Here is an 18,202-nt window from a genome sequence, read left to right as displayed (position 1 = left end):
TAACATAAGGGGGGATAGGACTTTAAAATAGTAAGTTAAACAGTTAAGAGAAAAAAAAAAAAAAAAGGTTTTGCTTCCAGATATGGCCCCCAAGCATCCAGAGAGTGAATTACACGTAATTCATGCAGGAGCCTAACCCTACTTTCTCTATAGGATCCACTGTTCATGTTCTGCGGTTTTGAGGTGCAGTGTGAACTGCTGGAACCTAAGAACATAAGAAAAGCCTTACTGGGTCAGATCAATGGCCCATCAAGCCCAGTAGCCCGTTCTCAAGGTGGCCAATCCAGGTCACTAGTACCTGTCAAAACCCAAGGTGTAGCAATATTCCATGCTACCAATACAGGGCAAGCAGTGGCTTCCCCCATGTCTTTCTCAATAACAGACTATGAACTTTTCTTCCAGGAACCAGCTATGGTATTCCCTTCTACCACATCTTCTGGCAATGCGTTCCAGAGCTTAACTATTCTCTGAGTGAAAACAAATTTCCTCCTATTGGTTTTAAAAGTATTTCCCTGTAACTTCATCGAGTGTCCCCTAATCTTTGTAATTTTTGATGGAGTGAAAAATCAATCCACTTGTACCCGTTCTACTCCACTCAAGTTTTTGTAGACTTCAATCATATCTCCCCTCAGCCGTCTCTTTTCCAAACTGAAGAGCCCTAACCGTTTTAGTCTTTTCTAGCGCCTCTATATCTTTATTGCGATAAGTAGACCAGAATTGAACGCAATACTCCAAATGAGGTTGCACCATGGAGTGATACAGGGGCATTATGACATTCTTAGTCTTGTTAACCATCCCTTTTTTAATAATTCCCAGCATCCTGTTTTCCCATAGAATCCATGTTTTGTTATTTGCGATTTGGGGGTTTGTGAACATTTTTGCAAGCCATACAACCACGATTAAAGAGAACAGACAGTATAACTTGAAATGAGACAGGAAATGGGAAGGTTAAGAGCAGAGGAGGTAGACTATGCCTTGCAGTTTGCATAGGGTAATTTATTGCGTATTGTCAATGCTGCAGGTGGTGTAGCACACTTCCTTCCTAATTCTATTGGTGCACATTTATAGAATAGGACGAGTTACTGTATGATAGTAACATAACTAGCTAATGGGCACAAACTTGGCAAAAGTGGTGCCTTGGATTACGAGCATAATCCGTTCCAGGAGCATGCTCGTAATCCAAAATGCTCGTTTATCAAAGTGAGTTTCCCCATAGGAAATAATGGAAACTCGCTTTGATGCGTTCCCCCCCACGAGAACTGGCATTGCTCCCCTTGAAGCCCCTCCCCCCTGCGATCAGGCACCCCCCCCTGCGCTCCGACCCCCCCCGACACGATTGGGCACCCCCCGACACGATCCGACATCCCCCCCGACACAATTGGGCACCCCCCCGCCGCTTCTTACCCTCATCTGGGCACTCTTGAAAATCGGCTTCCTCCTCTGCTGGGCCTCAAGGCCTGCGAGTTCACATTCAGAATGTGAACTCGCAGGCCTTGAGCATGCTCAGATACTCAAGGCCCAGCAGAGAAGGCCGATTTTCAAGAGTGCCCAGATGAGTGTAAGAAGCGGGGGGAGGGGGGGTGCCCAATTGTGTCGGGGGGAGGTCGGATCGTGGTGGGGGGTGCCCAATCGTGGCGGGGGGGTCGGATCGTGGCGGGGGGGTGCCCAATCGTGGCGGGGGGTCGGATCGTGCCGGGGGGGGGGGTGCCGGATCGCAGGGGGGGGTGCCGGATTGCGGGGGGGGGGGTGCTCGTAAATCGAGCCATGCTCGGTTTCCGAGGCACCGATTTTGCAAATGTTTTGCTCGTCTTGCAAAACACTCGCAAACCGGTGCACTCGTTAACCGAGGTACCACTGTAATTGGTGTTAAGCAGTGGTGTAGAGAAGGTAAGAGGCAACCGGGGCAGTGGCACCCCCCTCCTGCCAGACGCGCGTGTGACTCTCCCTCTTTAGCGTTGGCTCTTCCTTTCATGTCACTTCCTAGGTACGGGTCCGTTTGTGCCAGATGGGCTAGGACTTGCCCCAGTATGGTTGTATGCTACATGCTTCTTCCTTTTCTTTGATTTGCTATGATAGGATCTGCTAACAATGTACCTAGTTCACCAATTATTCCCTTATCGCCCTGTGGAATGCGCTCCCGAGAGAGGTGGTGGAGAGTAAAACTGTGACTGAGTTCAAAGAGGCGTGGGATGAACACAGAGGATTTAAAATCAGAAAATAATATTAAATATTGAACTAAGGCCAGACTTGCACGGTCTGTCTGTATATGGCCATTTGGTGGAGGATGGGCTGGGGAGGGCTTCAATGGCCGGGAGGGTGTAGATGAGCTGGGTGGGTTTTAAGGGAGATTTCGGCAGTAGGAACCCAAGCACAGTACCGGGTAGAGCTTTGGATTCTTGCCCAGAAATAGCTAAGAAGAAAAACTTAAAAAATTTAAATTGAATCAGATTGGGCAGACTGGATGGACCATTCAGGTCTTTATCTGCCGTCATCTACTATATTACTATGTGTCTCTGTGTTAGGTGGTTATTTTGTTTTTTGGTTTTTTGGGGGAGGAGATTCACTTTTTGATGACGTTTATGAACCTTTTTGCTGTAATCATATGAAGGACACTTTGGCCCTGATTCTATAATGAGCGCTGATTTTTAGGCACCAGTAGGTGCCCAAACTCAGTAAAAAAGAAAAAAAAAAAAAAAAACCACCATTTACACAATGTTTTTAACTAAATTTCAAGGCATTTACCAGTGTCTAAAAAAATTGGCAACAGAATCCTCCATAGGTGCTTTAGGCCGCTTAATGCCACTGTGGGTGTGGCTAATGTTGGAAGTGGTGTTAGGTAGCCGAAAGCGCCTGTGGAGGTGCAATTCACATCAAAGGTAGGCACCGGAAATGTAGGCCTATAAAACCCTGGCCTACATATCCAGCACCTACTTTTTGCAGAGGAGTGATTCTGTACCCAGCACCATGAAGATGTATGAGGAGAGACTGGAAGCCCTGAATATGTATACCTTAGAACACAGGTGTCAAACTCAAGGCCCGCAGGCCAAATCCGACTTGCCTGGTCATTTTATGCGGTCCACGGTCCGATGCCCCCAGTTTTACTTTATGGCCGGCTCCCTCCTCCTCACAGCTGTAGTGTGCACGGAGCCACGTGCAGCGGCTCCTCATGTGTCCCACATCTCATCCAGAAGCATTCCCTCTGACGTTGCGACGAGGAGCCGCTGCACGTGGCTCCATGCACACTACAGCTGTGAGGAGGATGGAGCTGGCCACAAAATGGCACTAGGGTGCATTGGACCACGAGCCGCATAAAACAGCCAGGTTGGAGCCGGCCAGAAGGTTAGACACCCGCCGGAGGGAGGCACAGCATGGAGGGAGGGAGACAACAAAGGTAGGGGGAATGGCTTTATTTTCAAGTTAGTGTTTGAATTGAGTTTTGAGCATTTTAATCTGTTGTCTTATCTTTTGCACTGCTCAGGAAGAAATACATTTGTTTCTTTTTCTCTGGGGGTTGTACCGCATGCAGAATCTTGAATATTTGGATGTTTTAAAAAATATATTAGTACTTTTAATTTTTGGTTCCGTATTTGCATAGGGGTTATCTGTGTTCTGGTAGGAATGAATGTTGAGAAGCATACAGTGTGTTTTGTGTAGTTTAATGTGGTTAACCGTTACCATTATGTGTTAATAAGATTATATTGTGCATGAATATATGAAAAATGAATGGAAAAAATGGTGTTATAATTAGTATTATTATGGGGGCGGGGTCTGGGGTGGAGATTGGGAGGTGTTTGGCCTGTGACTTAGCCGTGTTTTGGATTTTGGCCCCTTAATGTGATAGAGTTTGGCACCCCTGCCTTAGAGGAAAGGAGGGACAGGGGAGATATGATTCAGACGTTCAGATACTTGAAAGGTATTAACATAGAACAGAATCTTTTCCAGTGAAAGGAAAATGGTAAAACTAGAGGACATAATTTGAGGTTGAGGGGTGGTAGATTCAGGGGCAATGTTAGGAAATTCTACTTTACGGAGAGGGTGGTGGATGCCTGGAATGTGCTCCCGAGAGAGGTGGTGGAGAGGAAAACGGTGAAAGAGTTCAAAGAAGAGTGGGATGAACACAGAAGATCTAGAATCTGAAAATAATAGTAAATATTTAAGAACTAAGGGCAGTACTGGACAGACTTGCATGGTATGTATCTGTATATGGCCTTTTGGTTGAGGATGGGCCGGGGAGAACTTCAATAGCTGGGAGGGTGTGGATTGGCTAGAGTGAGCTTTGACGGAGACATCAGCAGTTGGAGCCCAAGCACAGTACCGGGTAGAACTTTGGATTCTTGCCCAGAAATAGCTAAGAAGAAAAAAAATTAAAATTGAATCAGATTGGGCAGACTGGATGGACCATTTGGGTCTTTATCTGCCGTCATCTACTATGTTACTATGTTATCAAATGATAGATACACAATCGGTGGCTGTTTTTAAGGTGGCCACCAACAACGGCGCCAGTTACAGAATTTGGGCCCCTATAAAAGTGTTACAAAATTAAACAAAACTTTTGTGCTATAATTTGGAAACTTACCTTGTGGTAACTGCAAAACTACTTTACCACATTTAAGTTTTGGTTAGAAGATAAATATATTGTGGACAATTTAATAATATCTTTTTCCTGGGTTGTTTTTTTTTTGGGTTTTTTTTTTTTTTTTTGAATTGTTACTATTTTTACATTTCTGTATATCTCTATGGATTTGATGATGTTTTAAATTTGAAATGCAATAAAAAAAATTAAAAATAAAGAAAATAATATAAATATATTTATTTATTTGTGTATTGAAGATTTATGAATAACTGTCATAACCAGTCCATTATATTTTCTGATAACCATCCTAACGGACAGAATGATTTATACATAAATATCTACATTTTATTTGGTGGTTTTATTATTATTATCATCTGGTAAGGAATCTGAGACAGACTTGTTCATAAAGCAGTAGGGAGAACTAAAAGAGCTCTGGAATAAGTTATTGCTTTCACTTAGGGCTCCTTTTACTAAGCCTTTTACAAAGGTGCGCTAGTGTTTTTAGCGCACGCACCGGATTACCGCCTGTTTAAAAGGAGGCGGTAGCGGCTAGCACACGTGGCAATTTAGAGCGCGCTATTCCACGTGTTAAGGCCCTAAAGCACCTTTGTAAAAGGAGCCCTAAGCTGCAATAGCGTTTTTAGCATGCACAAAATTTTAGCGCATGCTAAACCCACACAACGCGGCTAGAACTAACGCCAGCTCAATGCTGGTGTTAGCGTCTAGCGTGCATGGCAATTCTCCGCGCACTAAAAACCACTATCGCAGCTTAGTAAAAGGAGCCCTTAGAAGTCTAGGTCCCTTTGTTTTATTTCGGAGAGCTCTGAAAACTTTCTTGTTTACTAAACACTTTGGAATCTAAGCCATTCTAGATTTCATTCTTGTTTTATAGATATTTACTATACTTACATTATTGTAAACCGAGTCGCGCACCTTTTGGTTGAAGACCCGATCCATAAAATTAAGTTTTAATTTTAGTTTAGAATTTGAGGAGAGAAACTGCATATTTGCTATTCTTTAAAGAGATGATAAGTAGTACCGTATTTTCGCGGATATAACGCGCACCCTTGTAAAACGCGCACACGGATATAGCGCGCAGAAACCACACTTGTATGTACGGAAACTTTTGTATACAGCGCTCATGGGTATACTGCGCATGCTGCCCGACTCTCCTCTGGCCACCCCGACTCTCCTTTCGCCCTCCCCGACTCTCCTCTGGTTGCCCCGACTCACCGTTCACCCGCCCTGACTTTCGGTGCACTGCCCCGCCTCTCCGTGCGCTGTCCCGACTCTCCGTTCACCTGCCCTGACTTTCCGTGCACTGCCCCGCCTCTCCGTGCGCTGTCCCGACTCTCCGTTCACCTGCCCTGACTTTCCGTGCACTGCCTCAGGCCACGCCCCCAGGTGGGACCTAAGGCTCCAGGGCCTATTCTGATTGGCCCACGTGCCTTAGGCCCCACCAGTAGGCGGAGCTTTAGGATGGATGGGCCAATCCGGCCTCATTCCTTCGTTGGCTGCCTGCCGGACAGGTGGGTTTGGCTCCCGTCTGTCCGGCCAACTACCAAAGGTACGGGGAAGGGGGGTGGGGGGTCGTGGGGGTCGCTAGGGGGATCGCAGGTCGGCTGGGGGGGCGGTCGGAGGTTCTTGGGGGGGGCGGTCGTTGGGGGGAGGGGGGTTTGCGTCGAGGGCAGGAGGGCCTAGGATCCCTCCTGCCCGTAATGTAGTGCGAGGTGGGGGTAGGGGGTCGCCGTGGCCAGGAGGGTTTGGGCTCCCTCCTGGCCCGATATTGTCGGGGAGTCGGCGGTCCTTCGGGGTGGGGGTGCGAGCGGTGGGGGTGCGAGCGTCCTTCCGGATGATGAATCGGGCGTCGGGCGGGGTGTGAAATATGTAAAAAAAATTTTGTATACCGCGCTCAGGCATATAACGCGCGAAGAGTATGCGCGGTACGTAAAAACGCGTATAACGCGCGCGTTATATCCGCGAAAATACGGTAGTAGAGGATGATATGATTGGATCTATGTGTGTTGGAAAATCTTTGAAGACGCCACCATGAGCCCGCATATTTTTGCAGGGGGAGATCACTCGTAATGGTGCTCATGTCTATTATGGGAAATAGGGGTTGCCACTAGGATTGTATCTTTTGAAGGGTCAGAACCACAGATCTAGAGGAATATAGTGCATCATCTTTCTGGGAAGAGCGAGTGCCAGAGGGTCTAGGGGGCATTCAATAAATCCACATCTTTTGGGGGATCCATGATTCTGCTTGATTCTATCAGATAGCAAGGGGCACAAGGTAACGATACAATTTGGCTCATATTTTGGTGGACCCAGGCTCTGGGTAAGTGGACCATAATAGATCTGCAGCCTTTTAGGGGGATATTATATACACTAGAGATGATGGTCTCAGAGGAAAGATTTTGTTAACCCCATCAATTTTCATTAATTGTATGAACACATTTTTTTTCCTTAAGTTTGTGAAGATAATATTTTTGCAGATGGTTTGCAGCTGCTACATTTCTGATCTGTTAACAAGATGCAACATATATTTTTTTATGCAATAGCTATTATTTCTCATGTTTGCACAAAGATTATGCAGAGGTTTACCTGCTCATTATCTGGGAGGGAAGTACTTACATTTTTTTTTTTTCTGTCAGTCTGGGGAAATATGCAGTTGTTATCTTTATTTTATTTTCCTGTCTCTGAACTTTTCACAGTACTATTCCAGGTCTCACTTTCGTATGTATTATTCTTATATCCAAGGCCCACTGCATCAGGCACCTCTTCCTCTCTCATCTCTTAAAGCGTACTCCTCCTTCTTGTCTCGATGCCTACTCTCACACAGGAATCTGTCATTGGTCGGAATGTTAGCATTATTTTACAGACACTAGTCTCAGGGTAGCAGAAAATTAATAGGTTCACTTAATACTGTATTTTCCTGCTAGACAAATGAGCTAATTTAGGAGTCCTTTTACTAAGCTGCGTTAGGTGCTAACACAAGTGGAATGCAGCAAAATATGGCCTTATTTGGGATGTACTAGAGCACAGTTTTATAACCGCCGGTCCGCGGACCGGTGACGGTCCGCAGAAAATTCCTGCTGGTCCGCGCAGGGCCGGCGAGATGAACACCATTAAATTTCCTACCCTGGTGGTGTTCGCGGAAATCTTCTGTTCCTCCCAGCCTCGGGCGATCAAGACAGGCTGCCGACATCGGGCATTCCCTCTGTGAGTCTCGCTTATGCGGAAACAGGAAGTTGAAACAAATAGGCGGGACTCAGAGAGGGAAGGTCCTGACGTCGGCAGCCTGTCTTGATCACTGCTCCTGCCGAGTCGCCGAAGAGGGCCGCGGGGAAGCTGAAAGTAGAAGGGAGATGGTCAGCGTGCGCGATGGGGGGCAGCGTGTGGATTGGGGCCATCAGCAGCGTCTGTGCTGAGAGTCTGCCCACATGCAGGATGCGGCGGATAGGGGCCTCTGGCTCATCTTGGGCGGCAGGGCCTGCGGTGCAAAGCAGTTTTTGCCAGCTTGGGGGGGGGTCACGAATGTGCAGGGCATAGCAGAAGTAAGATCATGGGGAGTCTTCAACAGTGGCTGTCTCCTCTCCTAGCAGCTCTGTACTTACCAGGGCAGTGATTCACTTTGGCAACTTCCCCTTTCCTCAGAGGCGGCAACGGACCCAAGGCTGCCTAAGGAAATCACTGCTGCAGGCAAGTACTGAGAGCTGCTAGAAGGAGAGGAAGCCACTGTTGGAGGCTGGGAAGCTGCTGGATAAAGGGAGAGCTGCTACTGCACCTGGAGGGAGGTAGAAAGAGAGATGCGGCTGGGAGGGGAAGAGGGAAATGGATGGGAAGAGAGCTACTGTTAGATAGGGGGGAGGAGGGAAGGAGAAGGAAAAAAAGGAAGGAAACAGCTGGCAGGGAGATTAGAGGAGGGAAAGGGGAGAGACAGGAATGAGAAAGTAGAGAGAGATTGATGCTGGAAAGGGGGTTAGCAGAGAAATGAGAGAGGGATAAAGATGCTAGATCTGGTGTAGGAGAGATAAAAATAAAGAAAGCAGTGAAGCTGGAATGAATGATGTAAAAAGGAGAGAGGAGGCACAGGCTGGATGGAAAGGGGAGAGGGACATAGAAAGAAGTCAGATACATATGGAAGGGGGAGAGGCCAGTGGATGGAACGGGCAGACGCTGGAAGGAAGAGTGGAAAGAAGATGAAAGCAGAGACTACAAAAGGTAGAAAAAAATCATTTTATTTCTATTTTGTCATTACAATATATCAGATTTGAAATATATATCCTGCTAGAGACTGAGGACTGCAAAGCCTAACACTATTCCTATCATGTGTGACTGCAGTATTCTGTTAGCATGATATTTCTGTGTAGCATTCTGTAATAATTTGGCTTGTTCAGTTTTCTTGATAGTAGAGGGTATATATGTGAAGGGGAGGGGAGACAGGGGTTTTGTTGGTCCTTGCTCTGAATATTTATATTTATAAAATGACAATTGTACAGAATATTGTTTCTTTTTATACTTTAATAAAATACGTTCAATATAAAATCATAACTGAGGCTTGTGCACATGGGATCAGATGGTTTGTGGGGACCGAGCTTGCGGAGACGGGGCGAAAATGTATTTTTTTATTTCGGTCTTAGTAGTTTGCCGGTCCACAAAATAATTATTTTATTTCTGCCGGTCCACGGGTGTAAAAAGGTTGAAGAACATTGTACTAGAGCATAAAAACAACAACGAAGGAGACCAGATGGTGCTCAATCCTTTTATTTTAAAATAGACTCAACATGATCGTGTTTCAGCCCACGAAGGCCTAGATGAATTAAATGATAAAACCCTAGATGTATTAATCCATATGTCCAAGTATTTCAATAAATTCTCTTTAAAAACACCAAGGTAATGGCTGGCAACGAGTGTAGTGCAACCACATAGGTTTTGGAATGCCCACAGGGTAACTGCACAATAAATATTTAGGATATTTTTAGGGGGCAGGCAGATGGCAGGAATTCCTGCGCTAACCAGTTAGTGCATCTATATTACCATGGACTAACCGGTTAGCACACAGACAACGCATGAGCACTTAGGCCCCGATTCGATAAAGTCTGCCTACATTTAGGCGCTGATATCGGTGTGTAACTTATTGTAATTAATCAATAGGCTTAATTGGTATTGATACTGGCACTGAACACTTCACGATCAACTTTAATTGGACTTAATTAAAAGTTAGGCGCCTAACTTGAAAAACTCAATTCTATAAAAAGTAGGCACCTACCCCAAAGTGCCTACACTAAAACTGGGCTTAGTTAGGGGGGATCAGGGGCATGTTTTCAAGTTAGGTGCTTTATGTGAATTAGATGCCATTAGATGACGATATTAGAACTTAACTTTAGACAAAGAAAGCCCTGGCATAAATTGAGGATGCCTAAATGTTAGAATGGTGATTTTGCTGACACCTTTCCTCCTCGCCACCATCTCGGGGCACACCTGGAATCTTCCGTGGCACACAGCTTGTGACACACTGCTGTAGATGTTGCATAAGTCTTGGAAGTGTGATGGCCATGGACATCTCTGTGGCTGGAAGAACATAAGAACATAAGAACATAAGCAGTGCCTCCGCCGGGTCAGACCATAGGTCCATCCTGCCCAGCAGTCCGCTCCCGCGGCGGCCCAAACAGGTCACGACCTGTCTGAATCACCAGAAGGGGCTCCCTTGCCACCTTGGTTTCTCATTGAAGTCCTATCTTCCCATCGAAGTCCTAACCCTCCGGTCTTGCACATGCACGACCTGATTGGGTTTCTATACTTATTGCCTGATTAGCTTTCTATACTTGTGTTACATCCCAGCACCTCTCTCAGTATCCCACGATCCCTTTATCCCTCAGAAATTCGTCCAACCCCTGTTTGAATCCCTGTACCGTACTCTGCCTGATCACTTCCTCCGGTAGCGCATTCTAAGTGTCCACGACCCTTTGTGAGAAAAAAAACTTCCTTGCATTTGTTTTGAACCTATCTCCCTTCAGTTTCTCCGAGTACCCCCTCGTACCTGTTGTCCCCTTCAGCCTGAAGAATCTGTCCCTATCCACCCTCTCTATGCCCCTCATGATCTTGAAGGTCTCTATCATATCTCCCCTGAGCCTCCTTTTTTCCAGAGAGAAGAGCCCCAGCCTTTCCAACCTCTCAGCATATGGGCAGTGTTCCAGCCCTCTTACCAGTTTCGTTGCTCTCCTTTGGACTCTCTCAAGTACTGCCATGTCCTTCTTGAGGTACGGCGACCAATATTGAACGCAGTATTCCAGATGTGGACGCACCATCGCTCGATACAATGGCATGATGACTTCCCGCGTCCTGGTTGTTATGCCCCTCTTTATGATGCCCAGCATCCTGTTGGCTTTTCTCGAGGCTGCTGCGTACTGTGCAGATGGCTTCAGTGATGCATCCACCAGCACACCCAAGTCTCTCTCAAGACTGCTGTCTCCCAACAATGCCCCCCCCAATTTGTAGTTGAACAACGGGTTCTTTTTCCCTATATGCATGACCTTGCATTTTTCCACGTTAAAGCGCATTTGCCATTTGTTTGCCCAGTCTTCCAGGTTGTCCAGGTCCCTTTGTAGGTCCTCACACTCCTCCCTGGACCTAACTCTGCCGCACAGTTTGGTATCGTCTGCAAATTTTATAACCTCACACTTTGCCTCCTTTTCCAGGTCATTGATAAATATGTTGAAGAGTAACGGCCCCAGCACCGATCCCTTGGCACACCGCTCGTGACTCCCCGCCAGTCAGAATATTGTCCCTTTACTCTGACCCTCTGCAGTCTACCCGACAACCAGTGCTCGATCCATCTGTGCACATCCCCTCCCACCCCGTGGTTCCACAGCTTCCTAAGCAGCCTTTCATGTGGCACCTTGTCGAAAGCCTTTTGAAAATCGAGGTAAATGATGTCTATAGGTTCCCCATTGTCCACCCGACTGCTTATTTCCTCAAAGAAGTACAGAAGGTTCGTTAAGCATGACCTTCCCTTACAGAATCCATGCTGGCTTGTTCTCAGTAGGCCATTTCCCTCGATGTGCTCGCAAATACTGTCCTTGATCATAGCTTCCACCATCTTCCCTATAATTGAAGTCAGGCTCACCGGCCTGTAGTTCCCGGGGTCACCCCTCGATCCCTTCTTGAAGATAGGTGTGACATTCGCCAATTTCCAGTCCTCTGGTACCTCTCCAGTTTTCAAGGATAGGTTGCAAACATGCTGGATTGTGCCCGCTATTTCTTGTCTTAGTTCCTTTAGAACCCTTGGGTGGATCCCGTCTGGGCCCGGCGATTTGCCGCATTTTAACCTGTCTATCTGTTTGAGGACATCCTCCTTACTTACCTCTATGTGTTCCAATTTTTCAGCTTTTGCATGGTGTCACTAAGGCATTGCAGTTCTTGTCTGCTTACTTGAGAACTGTGCAGAATGGGAGATAATTGATATCTGGTTCTGGAACCTTCTTCATACCTCTTCAAGTTTTTCAACCTCTCCTGTCTTCTCCTGTTTTTTCATTGCACTCGGGGCCAGTTTCTCAAAACTCACCGGTAAAGTCCAACAGGTCACTGTAGTGGCTGTAAATCTAACGATTCAAAAAAGACAAGTGATTCTCAAAGAACCACGCATGCAAATGAGGTTTACGGAGGGGCGCCTAATTTCCATGAGAGCAGTCAGTGAAAGCGATTGGTACATGCAAAGAATAGTCCAAGGAAAGAGGCTTAAATGTACGCATGTGCCTTATTGTAGCGCAATCTAACATAACATAAAATCGCATTTGTATACCACAAAACCTTGCAGTTCTATGTGGTTTAATAAACTAAGGAGACTGAACAATCTCAGCAATTAACAAGTCAATTCTCCAGGAATTTTACAAATGAACTAGATTTTAACAATTTCCTAAAATGCATAGACGATACAGAAAGAGATAATAGTGAGCACACGTCATAGGCATGAGTGGCTAAGAGAGGCAGAGAACTACCAGCAAATGCTACGTCATTGTGTCAGTGCTGTTGGATGGAGGGGAAGAGAGGGGGAGGGTCGATCATCAGCTTTTAACGAGCGGATGCATAAGATGTACTTTTAATATATACACTGAAGACGTGCCTCTAACTCACACAGTAGAGATGCATGCTTTTGAAATATTTTGTCCATTACTATAATTTATATTAGTGTGTTTTCTTTTAATTTTATCATAAGCCGAGATGCAATTTTCATGGTACTGGCACCCCAGGACCAGTCGGTAATTATGAGTTATTAAAACCCGGCACTTAGTTTGGAGAATCACCCAGCGTTGATATTAAAGACCTCATTATAATACTGTTTTAATAATAATAACCTCATTGTACTACATTTGCATGGCAGAGTTAGAGGCTGCTAGGAAGATCGGAAAAGACTATAGTGAGCCGTTCTGAGAATCAGGAGGTAAAATACTGGCATGCTAAACTGGCTAGAACTGGTTTTGTGACCATCGTTAAAGTCATGGTGAGTTTTGAGAATCCAGCCCTCAGATCCTTGTGAAGCCATATTTTGAGGAATATCTGTAGTATGAGAAGGCCAGTGTATTTGTCTACCTCCTAGGGCCTAACAAAGGTTTGCTGTTGTATCCCTTTAAGGACTAGGAGTGTTTGTATTTGATATCTTTTAGTAGTAGTTGCCATTTTGGAAAAATAAGAGTAGCAGAGATTTTTCCCCTCCTAATACAGCAGCAAGCAAAACAAGCAACCATGTTGAGGGCTATGTGATTTATAGTTTGGATATTATTGTTTAGAAGATGGTATACTGAACAATTGTGACATGACCCTGATTTTTGAATATTTGGAGACTGGAATCAAAACATATGGAGACTGGAATCTAAACATAGGGTGTTTGAATATACTTGCAGGACTTAAATGTTCTCTCATTTTTTTATTAATGTATACTGGACTCTTACCTATTCTTTGTACCTAGTGGTGTTATATAAATTACTTTTTCTGGGGGGAGGACTGGGGCTCATTTTCAAGAGAAAAACGTCCGTAAAATAGAATAAAGTGGCATTTGGATGTTTTATTTTCTAAAACATCCAATTTCCATTTTCAAAACACATTTTTCGATGCTTTTCTATGTTGCTTGAAGTGCATCTATATCTTAAGGGGGCATATTGGGGCATGTTTTTGAGTGGGATTATGATGGACTTATGATTTTGACATTTTTATGCAATAATGGAACGTCCAGGGCAAAACTTGTACATGTGAGGCTAGACCTGTTACAGTAATGAATAAGTGACAAAAAGGTGGCCAAACTGACTAGATGACCACCAGAGACATGAAGGCCCCCCCTTACACCCCTAGTGGTTGCTGACTCCCTCCCACCCCCAAAGATGTGAATGAAACAGTACATACCAGCCTATATGACAGCTTCAGATATTCTGGCCAGTCCTATTCAAGCAGGTGTCTGGAGTAGTCTGGTGGTTGGTGCAATGGACTGCAGAGAAGGGGACTCGGGTCCATATCCCATTTTAACTAATACAGTTGGGGTGGAAAGTGTGAGCCCATGAAAACCTACCAAAAACCTATTGTACTGACATATAGGTGACATCTGTAGGCATAAGAGCTATTGGAAAAGTATACAAGTTTCAAGTTTCAAGTTTATTAGGATTTTATATACCGCCTATCAAGGTTATCTAAGTGGTTTTTACAATCAGGTACTCAAGCATTTTCCCAGTTGGATACAGTAGGTTATGGGTACGTTTTGGAGGGCTCCCGTACAATGTACGTTTTTTGGGGTAAGATGTGTACCTGGGACCTTTTATGTAACATTCACTGCAGTGCCTCCTAGGGTGCCCCACCTCTCTGCTGGGATGTCTGTGTGGCCAGTGTGCTAAGAATGCTGGCCCCTTCTTCAGCCCAATGTGTTGTGGGGGTTTTTTTGTGCATTTTTCATTTGGACTTGTTTTTCCCAAAAATGTTTCAGAAAGATAGATGCACTGAGATCAAGCATGTCTAGGAAATGGTCATTTTTGAAGAAAAAAAAAAAAAGGATAGACATTTTTTCTGTTTTGAAAATGGTCATTTTTTATACTGGATTTTTGGATGTTTTTCCTAAAGCATCCAAAATTGGATTTACAATAGATGCCATATTGAAAATGCCCCTCTTTATGTTTAATCAGTCTTGGAGCTTTGAGGGCTAATTTGTTAAATGAATTATATATCTCACTGCATGCATTGAAGGTTCAGACTAGATTAGATATTGTGATAGACATTAATGTACAGCTATTACTGAAAAAAATAGAAATTTGGGGGGTTTATGCCTTGGTAAAAATGGCCTTAGCACAAGAAAGACCTGCATACATCTAGCAGTGCTATAGAAATGATAAATAGTGAACCAAATTATTACTGCAGCTTTATAAAAGTATCCCTTAATAAAAGTTTTTTTTCTTATTTGGGTACATGAGAAAAACACTTACTAAATTGGGTCTACAGAATGTGATGAACTTTCAGAAACTGAGGGTTTGAAGAGGGAACAAAAAATATGCTGTTGTATTTGTACCTATTAGGTTGCTATCAATGTCACACAGTAGTACTGATAAAGAGTTACATATATTATCACATTAATGAGACAATGTACCATAAAGTGCTGAATTTGTAGAAAAGCAGGTTGCAGCTGAGAACTGTGTTTGTTGAGTGCCCAAGAGTTATGTCATTTCAGTGTCCTCGCATTACTTTGCTATATTATGGAGTGATATATTGAAGTTTAGGAACAGCTTCCAGAAGGTAATACTGGACAAGTTGACATTCCATTTTAAAAGACTCTTTTCCTTTAACTTCTCTTTCAAAGGTTTTAGGGAGAAAGCCAGAACTTCCACCAGGAGATGACAATGACGATGAAGTTGCAGATGTTTCAAATAGAAAAATGGCCAAATTATACATGGTAAAAAATATGTCTTCTTCTTCTTCTCTCTCCACACTGTATATATCAGGTCAATATTCAGTAAAAAGGCTGAGGAATAACTCTAAACATCTAATTTAAATGTTAACAAATTATTCCTATGTTCATTAGTGTTTATGTTTTATATAACACTACTGAATATACATGTATACATTTTGTAGGGATAAATATTTGTTTGAAATGAGAAAAGCATATCCCATGCCATTTCACATCTTGGCAAACTGAAATGAGCAGAAAAAAAAATAAATTTTGTGTGTGTGTGTGGTGTTTTTTTCTTGTGCCGTTATAGTGTACATTGTTCACAAATACCAAATTTGGGTACAGTCCTGAGATATTTGTGTCTCTTAATTGATTAGTGAGCCAATTACTGTCAATGATTGAATGCTAACAATCAGTAAGCATTACTTGGCATCAATTGGGAGTTGGACACACATCTTGCTGCACCATATTCTATAACACTGCATACCAAAAACTTATGGCATTCAATCCAAAAGGGGACATGGCTATGGAGGAGCATGGGAGGGTCAAGATCATTCTCCCAAGATGCACAGAGTGTTATAGAATTTTGGGGATTAATAAGGGCGCTGCGGAACCCCTATTATAAGAAGACAGACCTCACACAGAATCTGTTTCTAAAATAGGCAGATTTATTATAAAGCAAATGACAGCTTAATCAAAGTCAAAGTACAGCCTTCTGTGTCAAGCAGAGATAGATAACTGACCACAGCTGCAGTCTGTGGAAATGTTCCTGTCTGCTCTAAGTTCCCCTTTTACAACTACTTTTATCCTTTTACAAAGACATCACAGTGTTGCTAAGCTAATATGATTGGCAGTTTATCCTGGTATCTTAATTGATATATTAATTAATTGATATATTAATTAATTATAGATATATTTTTACTCTCTTAATTGGTTATTGCCCTTTGCCGACGTATATCATTAGCATTTACGCATGCCATATCCAAACTTGGGTGGTGGCCGAAAACCACCTGCCTTACTTTTTCCCAACACCCTGACTTTGATCCTGTTATCTGAGCATGACCTCTGTCTTTTTTCCCACTGGCCTGTCCTTTCTTTTCTTCCTCTTTCCATTACTGCTATCGGTGCTGTGGTCATGGCATACGTGCTCAGGGTCCATCTGTTAAACCAGGCCATTCTGGTATTATAACTTTATAACTTCCCTTTTCAGCATAGCAACAACTTGTGCACACGTCTGCTTTTCTGTGTGCTGAGCTCCTCTATCTTGATGAGTCTTGCTCCAGAGTTGCTACATAATCCAGAGAAGCAGCAAGTTTGCAAGGCTTAAAAGAAAGTCTGTTAAAACAGAAGGCACACAAAAAGCCATGATATAGTGTCCATTATGGTGCTTGACCTGTTCTTCTTCTGTAAAGATGGAGGGTCCCACATGGGTCTTTCCTCAGGATCCATGCTTTATTTGGTTCCCTGATGCAGGATCGAAACGGGCCACGTCGGAACCCTTGATTAAGATAAGTTCTTTGCTTGAAATACTCTAACAGCATAAGAAAGTTTGACTGGGACAGGTGCAGTTAATAGAATTTCCTCCTTAGAGTATTCAGCATACAGTATGTAGCTATCAATACAGGTGGATTAATCCATTAATCAACTTGGTTGTGTGCCAGGTATCAGATGCCAGTGGATCGATGAAGGTTTCAGTGATTGCAGAGGAGAATCCTTTCTCTATGGATATGCTTCTTTCAGAGGAGTGTTTCATTTTGGACTATGGCACTGACAGAAAGATCTTTGTGTGGAAAGGTAAGAGCCAGACTAAACTCTATTGTGCAAAAATTATAGATTTATGTAGGGGTTTTGCATAAGCAGCAGAGCCCCTATATCCGTGAGTAATATGTTCCGAGCCCCACCATGGTTATGTAGATAACAGTGAAAGCTATTATATCACCCCTGACATACATAAATACTGGTACAGTAAAGTTTAGATTATGCACTAATGGGAAAGGACATCACGGCTTCTCTTAGGCTTAGAAGCACTTCCATCATCACTTCCAGTATCTGTACTCTTACGCTTTGGGGCCAGTTTGAAGAGTTTTCTGAACACAAACACTGTGAGCAGCAAGAATGCTAGAATCCGGCAGCGAACAGTATCACCTGCCTGTTGCTCACAGCTGCCTGAGTCCCCCCTCCCCTTGATGTAACATCCATGTCACAGGACCAGAAAGTGACATCAGAGGGAGAGCCGAGGCCGGCGCAAGAAGCAGGTAGGAGATGCTGCTCGCTGCTGGTGAACATTTGAGGAAGTATGCTGGGGGGGGGGGGGGGGGTGCTGCAGGCACTTACTTTTAAACTCCTAAATCTAGGAATTCTCTTTATAGAATTGCCTTCTTAATTTTTTTTTTATAGATGCTAATGAAATAAATGTGCCCTAATGAATCCATTTCCCTATTGAGTTGCATTATATTCACTATTATTTGTTTGTAGGTAAGAATGCTAATCCAAATGAGAGGAAGGCTGCCATGAAAACAGCTGAAGAATTCATACAGCAAATGAATTATCCTGCCAATACCCAGGTAGCTATAAAACTAAACATACAGGAGATTTATTCCGAAGTTATGCAGCTGAAAATTGGGAGTTAACTTAGCAAGAAGATCTAAGCAGTCAGATTCCTCACATCTGCTTTTTCAGGCAAATTAGGCCAGATATGCAGCCAA

The 18,202-nt window shown here is 43.9% G+C and overlaps 1 protein-coding gene across 1 annotated transcript in view; it reads left to right on the top strand.

The window, feature by feature from the left end:
• Positions 1–18,202, top strand: part of SCIN (scinderin) — a 182,002-nt gene that overhangs the window by 109,100 nt on the left and 54,700 nt on the right. Inside the window, exons 5-7 of the mRNA XM_033931002.1 lie at positions 15,408–15,500; positions 17,159–17,291; positions 17,973–18,061. Of these exons, the coding sequence (XP_033786893.1) occupies positions 15,408–15,500; positions 17,159–17,291; positions 17,973–18,061 (315 nt within the window). The remainder of the gene's footprint in view (positions 1–15,407; positions 15,501–17,158; positions 17,292–17,972; positions 18,062–18,202) is intronic.

The sequence above is a fragment of the Geotrypetes seraphini genome, chromosome 2, assembly GCF_902459505.1.
Source record: "Geotrypetes seraphini chromosome 2, aGeoSer1.1, whole genome shotgun sequence".
Lineage (NCBI taxonomy): Eukaryota > Metazoa > Chordata > Amphibia > Gymnophiona > Dermophiidae > Geotrypetes > Geotrypetes seraphini.
This window is presented reverse-complemented; position numbering and strand designations above follow the sequence as displayed.